The 11210-nt window shown below is 57.8% G+C and overlaps 1 protein-coding gene across 1 annotated transcript; it reads left to right on the plus strand.

Moving 5' to 3' along the window:
* The first annotated feature begins 474 nt into the window (after positions 1–474).
* KIF7 (kinesin family member 7) lies at positions 475–11099 on the plus strand. Its single transcript, XM_059823841.1, has 18 exons — positions 475–778; positions 2022–2222; positions 2485–2896; positions 3653–4184; positions 4500–4637; positions 4783–5010; positions 5430–5632; positions 5919–6001; positions 6309–6464; positions 6811–7013; positions 7129–7326; positions 7580–7705; positions 8187–8363; positions 8668–8883; positions 9103–9309; positions 9697–9895; positions 9988–10137; positions 10332–11099. The coding sequence occupies exons 1-18, from the start codon at positions 475–477 to the stop codon at positions 10715–10717; spliced, it is 4119 nt and encodes a 1372-aa protein (XP_059679824.1). The 3' UTR covers positions 10718–11099.
* The last annotated feature ends 111 nt before the right edge of the window (positions 11100–11210 follow it).

Genomic DNA, 11210 nt, shown 5'->3' on the forward strand with positions numbered 1-11210 from the left:
CGTTGTCCCGCAAGTGGTGCAGCGACTCACAAGCGATGGGGCGTCTGGTGACTGACGGAGCATCTCACGCGTGGTGGAGCGTTGTTTCACAAGCGGTGCGGCCTCTCACGAAGCGATGGAGCGTCTCACGAGGGGTGCGGCGCCTCACGAGTGATGGAGCGCCCCGGGAGCACCCCACCTCGTTCCCCCCACCTGCCGCACCGCAGCCCACCCGTGTTCCGCGCCCCCTCCCCACGCCACCCCAGCCCCACCGCCCGCCCCGGCCGCTCCCTCCCGGGCTGTGGCCTTTCTGCCCAAGGGGCGGTGAGGACCAGCCGGGCGAGCCCGCTGCTCCCCCCCGCCCGCCGCCGCCAACAACCCCGGGGCTGGCGGGGCCGCGCTGGCCGCTCCCCCTCCGCCGCGCCGGGCGGAGCCGCCTGACGCCATCGCGGCGCGCCGGGCCGGGCCCATCCCGCTCCCCGCGGCGGCCCCGCCATGGCGGCGGAGGGGGCGGCGGTGCGGGTGGCGGTGCGGGTGCGGCCGCTGCTGCCCCGGGAGGCGCTGCGCGGGCACCGGCCCTGCCTGCGCGGCGACGCCGCCACCGGCGAGGTGGCGCTGGGCCGCCGCCGCCGCTTCCGCTTCGCCGCCGTGCTGCCCGAGGCGGCGGGGCAGGCGGCCGTCTACCGGGCCTGCGTCCAGCCGCTGCTGCGGGCCTTCTTCCGCGGCTTCAACGCCACCGTCTTCGCCTACGGGCAGACCGGCTCCGGCAAGACCTACACCATCGGGGAGGCCAGCGTCGGTGAGTCGCGGCACGGCCGGCAGCGCATCCCGCCGGCATGGCTGTCCCGCCGGCATCTCCGCCCTCCTCCGCTCTCCCCAGCGAGCCCGCCAGTGCTGCACCGCCGCCTCCCTCCATCCCAAGCCAAGCCACCAGCGCCGCCGCCCCAGCCGCCCCCCAGCCCGCCAGCCTGCTGCCGCCCCCACCCGTCTCGTCAACTTCACACCTTCCACCCAAACCCACCGCCACCCCAACCAGTCCTTCCACCCTGCCCTCCCAGCCCAGCCCCACCGCCCAGCCACCACCCATCCCCTGCCCGCTCCAGCGGCCTTTCCTCCCCACCACCCACGTGCGGTAGCCGCACACCCACGGGCAACACCTTCTTTCCGACCACAGCACGAAGGTTTTCTCCGTTACCACTGCAGGACAAGCGAGAGGACCACGTCTGGTCTGGAAGCGGTGGTGATCTTCCTCGGGCACCGCTACCTTCCCCTGGCCTGAACCTATCAGCCCTATTAGCCCTAGGGAGGGGGGGTGCGGGGGGTAGTCCTGTCAGTTTGTTTATGTGAGGGAGAGGAGGAAAGAGGAAACCTTTCCCTCCTGTAAGTGCTGCTTTAATGGTATTATTGATATCTTACAGAGGATGTACTGTACACGTTTTGGTCAGCCCTAGTTAACTGCATCATTTATAAACACTAAATTGTTTCCATACTTTCAATCTACCTCTACTTTCAAGTTTCCCCGTTCAGCCTATCATTGCACCAGATTTGGGGATTGCCTTTTTACACGGCTGTTGGAGACAAAAGCAAAACCATTTAAAATCCAGACAGCGGAGTGCTGTGGCCAGATACAAGCAGGCTGCAAGCATGTAAAAAACTTTGTTGCTGGGCAAGGTTGTGGACTTGTTCTGGCTTCAAGGGACAGCATGCTGTAGCTGCAGGCATGGTGTTTGCTACCTGCTGAGATGCTAATGCCCCTTTTTCTTCTCGAGGAAGGACTGGAAACAAGCAGCATTGCTAGAAGCCACCATGCTGTCTGAGGGAGCAGTGGGATAGGGTTTGCCCCAAGGTCCTGTGGCTTAAAAACTCTAGGAGGGATGTTTAATGCAGGCTGCAAGGGCTGAGCTGCGGGAGGCTTGTGAGGCTGCTCCTTCCCAGCTGACACGTGAGCTGCAGGCAGGCTCCTGCCCGCGGCTCTGTCCCTGGCCAGCACGGGATCCCCGGGCATTTGCTGCTCCCCGTGACCGTGTGCATCTCTCCACCAGCTTCCATCAATGAAGACGAGCAGGGCATCATCCCGCGAGCCATGGCCGAGACCTTCAGGCTCATCGATGAGAATGATCTGATCGACTACACGGTCCGAGTGTCCTACCTGGAGGTGTACAAGGAGGAGTTTCGGGACTTGCTGCAGGTGGATACAGCCAGCAAAGACATCCAGATCCGGGAGGATGACAAGGGGAACGTTGGTATGTGTGGCTGTGCATGGGCTTTTGTCCCCGTGCCCAAGGCTGGGATTGGGTGTTCTGTCCCTGAAGGCAGAGCCAGATCTTCTTCCTCCATCCCTCCGTCCCTCTCCTGCAGCAGATTGCTGTGCTTAGTCCTGTTCGGTGTGCAAAGCTGGTCTGTGCGTGGCATGGTACGAGCAGGGCAATGGCACCAGGCTGTGCAGAGGAGCTGCAGCCTCGGGCAGCCCGTCCCTCCCAGCCACAGCTCCGTTTGCTGTTGCAGTGCTCTGCGGTGTGAAGGAGTCGGAAGTGGAAGGGCTGGACGAGGTGCTGAGCCTGCTGGAGATGGGGAACACAGCCAAGCACACGGGAGCTACCCATGTCAACAGGCAGTCGAGTCGCTCGCACACCATCTTCACAGTGACCATGGAACAGCGGCGCGGGGCCGGCCGCCTCCCCCTCCACCACCACCCCCCCTCCGTCCCTGCCTCGGGCCAGGTCCTGGTTTCCAAGTTTCACTTTGTGGACCTGGCGGGCTCGGAGCGAATTGTGAAGACGGGAAACACGGGGGAGAGGCTGAAGGAGAGTATCCAAATCAACAGTGGCCTCCTGGCCTTGGGCAACGTCATCAGTGCCTTGGGAGACCCTCGGAGGAAGAGCAGCCACATCCCCTACAGGGACTCCAAAATCACCAGGTACAGCTGGGACCGGGACCCCCACGTCTCACAGGCTCTTGTCCCAGCAGGAGGGAGGTGATGCTTCTCCCTGCCTTTCCCATGCCCAGCCTGCCAGGTTGGGTGGCAGGGTCCCCAGCCTCGCCAAGAGGAGCTTGCAGGGCCAGTTGTCCCTTCTGCTGTCACACAGGGGCTCTCAGACTGACCGCTTGATGGGACAGGGACGGATGACCCACTGTGCCTTATGGCAGTTTAACAGGTCTACCCTCTATGGGGGTTTTCACATAGGGAAGCTTGAGGAGCAATGAGGCCAGGATAGAAATGACGGACTAGCCCATCGCAGTGCTGCCAAAGACAAGCCTTGATTAAGTCATGCTGCCAAAGCCGAGGTGGGGTGTCAGCATGGATTATCCTGCCCCTTCCTGCCTGGCAGCGAACAAAAACCACTTTCAGTAGGCTTGTTTGATGGTCTACAGTTAGTTCTTAGCTGGAGTAGGTGGCCTTTGCAGTCTCCAGCAGGTTCCTATGCAGCACGCACCTAGCAGTGATCATGGAGTCGGGGAGCTCCCAGCACTGGGAATTATTCAGATGGAAACTTGCCACGATGCGAGCTGCTATTCCTCTGCTTAATGATCTTGCTTACTTCACTAGTGCTGAACTGGCCCCTGAGCGAGAAAATAATTTTCATTGGGCTTAACCTCTGAAAAGGGTTGGAAGCCTCCTGTATCCTGTATTATTTTGAATTTCAGCTATTTTAATTGCTGTACTCTTCCCTAGGATCCTGAAAGATTCTCTAGGGGGGAATGCCCAGACCGTGATGATAGCCTGTGTCAGCCCATCCTCCTCTGACTTCGATGAGAGCCTCAATACGCTGAACTACGCTAGCCGGGCTCAAAACATCCAGAACAAGGCCGTGGTGAACTGCCGCAAGGAGACGGAGCACGTCGAAGAGCTTCACCTGCAGATAAAAAACCTGCAGAAGGCACTGGAACAGCGGCACCGCTCTGAGACCCGTATCATCAATCGCTCAGCCACCGCCAAACGATGCGTGCCGGACCGCACAGCTCGGCTGCTGGCGGAGTGCGCGCATTACCGGACCTGCACCGACGCTGCGTACCGGCTGCTGATGGAGCTGCAGGAGGACAGTAACCTGACGGTGGAGCAGATCCTGCGGGTTAAGGAGTGGCTGTGCTCGGTGGAGAGCGAGAGGAGCGAGCTGACCTCAGCTGGGCTGGATAGCGGCATCGAGAGCACCTCCGCAGAAGACCAGAGCCACGAGGCACAAGGCTCAAAGCTGGCAAAAGCCCAGGTAACGGTTGGGATGTTGCAGATCTGAGGTTGGGTTCGTCTGCTGGCCACTCGGTGCAGCAGCCTCAGCATGGCACGGTGAAAGGGTTGGGAGAGGGAGAGGAGGAGAAGCAACCTGGCCGAGAGGCCATAGGGAGGCAGAAGGACGTGGTCCTCCCAGCAGTGAGGGAGAAGCTGGATTCAGCTGCGACCGAGAGATTTATTTTGCAGGAAAAATCTGGGTCTGCAGAGCTGCTGTGCCCTTGCAGAGTCCAGCACGGGAAGGGAAGGAGAAAGGTGGATGCTGATGCTGCCTCTCTTGTATTTCGGGGGGCAGGTGAACACCGAGAAGGGGTGTGAGTCCATCAAAGACGAGCAGGTGACCAAACTGCAGAGGCAAGTGGAGCGCCTGGAGGAGGAGAACCGTGATTTCCTGGCTGCCCTGGAGGATGCCATGGAGCAGTATAAGCTGCAGGTATTTCTGGGCTCTGCTCTCTTCGTAGAGACCTGCCCCACTCCTCCCCTTCCTTCCCAGGAGAGCGCAGCCCGGCCTTCGCACTCCTCGGCAGCAGGTCTGGGATCCACACGTGTGTAACCACATTTTTCTTGTTGCTCCCTAGAGCGACAAGCTGCAGGAGCAGCAGGATAAGATCTCAGAACTGCACGTGCGCTTGGAGATGGCAATGCCAAACCTGTGTGTGCCAGAACTGCTGGAAAACCTTCACCTGGTGACCACCAGCCAGAGACCTCACACGGCCCCGCTGGATGCTGCCCCGTCCCATGGCCTCAGTGGGGTTCCCTCGGGGCTCCTTCCCACCGAGCAGAGTGGAAGAGCCCCTTGCAGGAAGGTGAGGGTGCAAGTCTGTGCCGTTGAGGAGCTGCTGCCTTTTCACTCGGATGCTCTCCACTGAGTAAACTGCTTTTTTTCCCCACCGTTGAACATGAACCTTGTCAGAGGTGTTGTCCAGAGGACTGTGCTCGGTGTTCACCTCCAGAGAGATTCACAACTCCAGCAAAACCAGCCCAGCTTCAAAACCGAGGCTTTTACTTCAATATTACGGGCAGGTCTCAGATTTGCTCAGCTTCTGAGCAGCAGAAGGCAGGAGGGCAGGCACCTGGGTCTAGCAACATGCCACTTCTGAAAACATGCTCGACTCCATTTTGTTGCTTTTCTTTGTGTCTAGCAGTGATGCCCAGCTGAGAGCTGCTTTTTCTAACACCGGCTCTCACACAGCATGTTTCCTCTCTTTCTGATTCTCTGCCCCAGCAGCTCGACAGCAGCCCCTCCTTCCAGGAGGAGGACCTGGCAGGTTGGCACCTGAACCACATGCAGTGCCTGACCAGCAACCCAGAGATCAAAGCTGCGGTGCTGAGGAGGGAGCTCAGCCAGGACTCGGGGAAGCTGGCAGAGCTCTCCTCGGGAGAGGAGGAAGAGGAGTGGGAACAGAAACGGTCCCTGTCCCAGCGCCGGTGAGTTGAGGCTGTCCCAACACTGTGCAGTGCCCTGGCAGCTGCATGACCTGGCTTTCCCACCTCTGCATCTCAGCTCTCATGTAGGATGTAGAAGCAAACGCTGCCTGTGGGGTCAGTGATTCTGCTGAGACAGCTGTCTGCTTGCTGGGGAGCTAATTACCATCTTTCCTGACCACAGCTACTGTTTCTGTCTCCTTCTGAAGCCTGTAGATCATGAGGGTCCTTACTAGGAACAGCTCTAGCAGTGCCCAGACCCAACTGATTAATTTGCTGCTCCTTCTAGAAACGGGATCCAAAGCTGGAGCAAGGAGCCGAGCGGAGGCAATGCCTACTCGATTCAGGAGGAGCAGCTGGAGCTGTCAAAAGGCAAGTGGCAACCATAGGTTGTTGGACAGCCTTCCTAGTGCTGGTGGTGTTTCACGGGTGCTGTTGATAGGGAGGCAGCGTGTCCCATCCGGATGACCCCAGAGGACAAAAATGGAGCAGATGACTGCTTCTGTTAAGGAGAAACTTGAACTGCTGGGTCTGGCTAGATCTGTGTGTTTTGGTGGAAGTTGCGGGTGACTCTGGGTGATGCTGTGCCAGTTCTTGGCCACAGATCAGAGGTTGGATTGTCCTTCTGTCACCGGGCTGTTAAGACGGGACCTTCCTTACCCGGGAATCTGTGTTGCAGAGGTCTGCAGGAGACAGAAGCCACTGCTCGGTCTCTGGGAGCGCCTGCCAGGGAAGGACTCCGAGTGGAGGCTGGTGCAAGCACAGCAGAAGATCCGAGAGCTGGCGATCAACATCCGCATGAAGGAGGAGCTGATCACGGAGCTCATTAAGACAGGTGCAGAGCTGCTGGTGGGAACATGCACCCATTCCATATGAAGTCTCCTCCTAGTTGAGATGCTTGGTCTCTACTCCCCTCCTCACCTTCCCTCCCTGTGTTGTCTGTGCCCAGTCCCTTCCCCTGTAGGCAGCAGAGCAGTTTCTCCATCCCTCCAGCTGAATGAGACCCTTCCTGTTGGTTTCTCCCCAAATCCCTTCCCCAGAGTAGCCGAGGGCAAGGGAGCATTCAGTCCCTGTAGTCAAAAATACTCGAGGAAGAGAGAGGAAAGGTCCGTCCCTTGGCAGGATCGTGGCTGCGAGGGAAGGGGGCCTGGAGGTCACGGCAGAGGGGGGGTGTGTTGCAGGCAAGGACGCCCAGGCTCTGAACAGGCAGTACTGCCGGAAGATCAGTGAGCTGGAGCAGGAAGCAGAGCAGGTGCGGGCAGAGCTGAGCGACAGCCAGAAGCAGCTCCAGGAGCTGGAAAGCAAAGAGCCATGGGACCCCGGGGAGAAGCGCAAGCTGCAGGAGTACCGCACGCGTGTGGCAGCCGCACAGAGCAAGGCACGGGTGAGTGGGAAGGGCTCGGCTCGCCCGGGGAGATGGTCGGGGAAGAGCTGGGGGCATCTCTGCAAAGGGCAGGGGAGAGACACCGAGCCCAAGGGCAGCTTTCGCCCTCCGGCAGGTTCTGTGCAAGAAGAAGCAGGCGACGGAGAGGCTGGTGTCGCTCTCGGCCCAGAGCGAGAAGCGAGTGCAGGAGCTGGAGAGGAACATTCAGCTGATGCGGCGGCAGCAGGGGCAGCTGCAGCGCCGGCTGCGGGAGGAGAGCGAGCAGAAACGGCGGCTGGAGACAGAGGTGAATAAGCGGCAGCACCAAGTCAAGGTAGGAACGGGCAGGAGCAGTTGTGCTACTGCGGTATTTGTGAGGACAACGATGGGTGGGCTCTGCAAGCTGTTGGGCAGGCAAGGGTAGCTCTGATGGGCTCTGTGATTGTCTTAGAGATGGAGAGAGGATTTTTTTTTTTTTTAAGAGTTTCCAAAGAGCTGGTAGAGGATATAACCTGTCCCTCAGCCCCTGGCTCTAGGGCAAACAGCAAATAGCCTCTTGAGGCTCACAGCTGCTGCTTCTCATACAGGAACTGGAACTGAAGCACGAGCAGCACCAGAAAATCCTGCGCATCAAAACAGAGGAAATAGCAGCTTTCCAGAGGAAGCGGCGGAGCGGCAGCAATGGCTCCGTGATCAGCCTGGAGCAGCAGCAGGTACAGGCAGAGCGAGTCTGCCACCTCCTCCCTGTTCGAAGGGGACTGCTGTGGCAGACCGCTGGTTGTTAGGGGAGGCATGGAAGCAGGGGCTTCAGCTTGAGACGGGACATAACCCATCCTGCCCATGAGGAGGACAGTCCATAATGTCACTTGTATCTAGTAGCAGAGGACTTGGATCTTGTCTTACCCCCAGGACCAGGATACTTTTCTAAATCTTAGCATTGATAAAGCAGCTGTGAGATCTTGTCTGTTAGCAGAAGAGTGGTAGGAGATGCGGTCCCCAAGGACTCCTTGGCAGCCAAGCTCTGCCTCTCAGAGCAGCTGGAAGGTTAAAAACTGAAGTCTGGGCTATAGGGGTTAGCAGAGATAGACTCAAGACTCTCTGATCTCAACGCCATTGCTCTTTAGTCTAGCAGTCCTGGGCATCGCTGCTGCTGTCTGCACACATGCACATGCCCTTTGCCTCTCCTTCCATCAGAAAATTGAGGAACAGAAGAAGTGGCTGGATATGGAGATGGATAAAGTTCTCGAGCAGCGCCGGGCCCTAGGTGAGCTGGAAGATGAGCTGCAGAAGCGGGAAGCTATTGTGGCCAAAAAGGAAGCCCTGCTACAGGAGAAGAACGGCCTGGAGAGCAAACGACTGCGCTCCAGCCAGGTAGGACAGAAGTGAGACACCTCAGTCTACTGCTTGATTTCCAGCAGAGGTGGGAGGCTGGAAGACCTGGGTGTCATCCTGGGTCTGGCAGAGGGCTGCAGATCAGGATGAGGTGGTGTTGGGAAGTGGGTAGCAAATCTGCCTCTACAGGAGCCTGCTTGTGCTGTCCCTCTGAGCTAGCTGGTTTGATAGCCCTTGGCTTAGGTGTGCGTGGGGGGGTCACTTGACCTATGGAGGGGGTAGAAAGGGGCTGAGGGTCTGACTTACCTTTAGAGCAGATCTCCTTGAGCGTCTTCTGCTGCAGGCCCTGACAGATGACATAGTGCGCGTGTCCAGCCGCCTGGAGCACCTGGAAAAGGAGCTGACTGAGAAGAACGGGCAGCTGCGTCACGGCAGCGCACACGACCAGCAGCAGATCCGCCAGGAGATCAACAACCTACGCCAGGAGAAGGACCAGCTGCTCAAACAGAGGTTGGAGCTCGACAACAAGCTGCGTCAGGGCACCCTGCTGTCCCCAGAGGTACCTCTTCTTGGGCTGGGCTGCTGTGCTTGCAAGAGCATGAGGTAGTAAGAGAGAAATAAAGGCCTGAACGTGGGGTCATTAGCAGATGCTCCCCCACATCCCCAAACTGCGCGTATCCCAGCTTCTTGCCAGCACTGTTGAGATGACAAGGGAGGTTAGGGCAGCATGAGACAGTGAGCTCTTTGCTCCCTAGTAACTGCAGCTCTACCCTGGCAGGAAGAACGGATCTTGTTCCAACTGGATGAGGCAATTGAGGCTCTGGATGCAGCCATCGAGTACAAGAATGAGTCTATCACGTGCAGGCAACGAGTCCTGCGGGCTTCAGCCAGCCTGCTGTCCCAGTGTGAGATGAACCTCATGGCCAAGCTCAGCTACCTCTCCTCCTCTGAGACCCGAGCTCTGCTCTGCAAGTACTTTGACAAGGTGAGAGACAGCTACCCTCTGTGCTGATGGGAACTGTAGTATCTGACCAAACTCTTGTTTTCCTCAGCCTCAAGCCTTCTACCTGCCTCCTACTGTACTTTTGCCCTGTGAAGTCAGGCCACAAAGCCACACCATCATGATCCCCACCTGCCCCAACACCTGGGAGAGAGGCTTAACTAGTCATAGGATGCATGGATCCCTGCAGTGGCTCTGCCATATCAGTACAGCCACACATTGCTCTTCCCTCTGCGAGGCAGCTGTGACATCCCAGAACTACTAACCTTTGTACACTGTACCAAAAAACTAACTTCATCAGGCTCAGCGGTGCAGGAAAGCTTCCAGGCTCTGAAGGAGCTGAGATGTTTCTTGCTCTTGGGCCCTGGCCAGGTGGTGACACTGCGTGAGGATCAGCACAGGCAGCACATTGCCTTCTCGGAGCTGGAGATGCAGCTGGAGGAGCAGCAGCAGCTGGTGTACTGGCTGGAGGCAGCCGTGGAGCGCCAGCGCCTGGAAATGGACCGCCAGCTCACCCTGCAGCAGAAGGAGCACGAGCAGAACATGCAGTTACTGCTCCAGCAGAGCCGCGGTAACCACCCAGCTCCTGAAACAGGCAGCAGTGGCACGGCTTTCATCTTTTACAGGGCTTGCAGCTTGAAATGGCCTTGTTTTTCCTTGTAGAGCACATGGATGAGGGGCTGGCCAGCAGCAAGCTGCAGTACGAGGCAAGGATTCAGGTGCTGGAAAAGGAGCTGAGCCATTATATGTGGGCAAACCAGGAGCTGAGCCAGAGGCTGAGTAACATGAACCTCCATCCTGGACAGACCAAAGGTGAGAGGAAACCCAGGCTGGGGCTTTGCTGTTCCTACCAAGTTAAAAGGTAGTTTAAATTCCTTTCCCTGGCAGCAAGAGCTTAGAGCAGAGTAGGTACAGGTCATCGTTGGCCTTGAGCAAGTGCTCTACAGGCACTGATTTTGATGAGAAAAGTAGAGACCCTGATACTCATCTCACTGTATCTTTCCCAGCAGGGATGGAGAGAAGCATTCATGGGGCTGGGGACAGAGCTCCCCCTGTGCTTGGGACCTGCGAGGAATCCAGCCTTGGGGAACAGCCTGTGCTTCTGGCTGTCACTGAAGAAAGCCATCGGGTCAGGGATGAGAGCAGGGACCTGGTGCATGCCCCTTTGCCATCAACATGGAGGCGTTCCTCCCTGTCCAACGACAGCCCCGGGGACCTTCGGCAAAAGGAGGCTGAGCACTTGCTGAGAGCGGGGCAGCCCCATGATGTGCACCCGCCACGGAGCCTTGCTCCTGCGCCCAAGCCCCGGCGGGAGCTGCGCAGAGCCAGCCTGAACATGACCTCCGTGCCTTACCACCCAGCAATGATAGACGTGAGGAAAAACCCACTCTAGACACAGGCTTAACACTTACCTGGCACAGGGCAGGGAGGAGCAGATATTGCTGACATGGGCTCAAGAGCCTTCCTGCCCCTCAAGCCAGCCTGGCTGCAAACCTGTTACATTTCAGAGACCTGAGGAAGACCTGACTTTTAATCATAAGGGAAGTAAGTATGTAAGGTGTGGGACCACCAACCTACGTTCTCCACATTGCTGCCAGTCTAGAGAGTGCTGACTGGACGCCTTTCCTCCTGCACCCTCAGCAGCTTAAACATTTTGAAGTGGGAGATACCTTCTACCTTGGCCTTTCACACTAAAAAACTTGTTTACAGTTTGGACACCTCTGCTGCAGGGTGTGCTCAGCCCTAGCAGCCTTGGAAAGAGATGCTCTGCAGTCCTGCAGAACTTGTACATAGATTTTTGTAGTAACTGTTTTTTTACATTTCTACTGTAACTTTTCTAATAAAGCAGAGTGAGTTTTATGAAACAGTCACTTGTCAGAGGCTCC

The sequence above is a fragment of the Gavia stellata genome, chromosome 13 (genome assembly GCF_030936135.1).
Source record: "Gavia stellata isolate bGavSte3 chromosome 13, bGavSte3.hap2, whole genome shotgun sequence".
Lineage (NCBI taxonomy): Eukaryota > Metazoa > Chordata > Aves > Gaviiformes > Gaviidae > Gavia > Gavia stellata.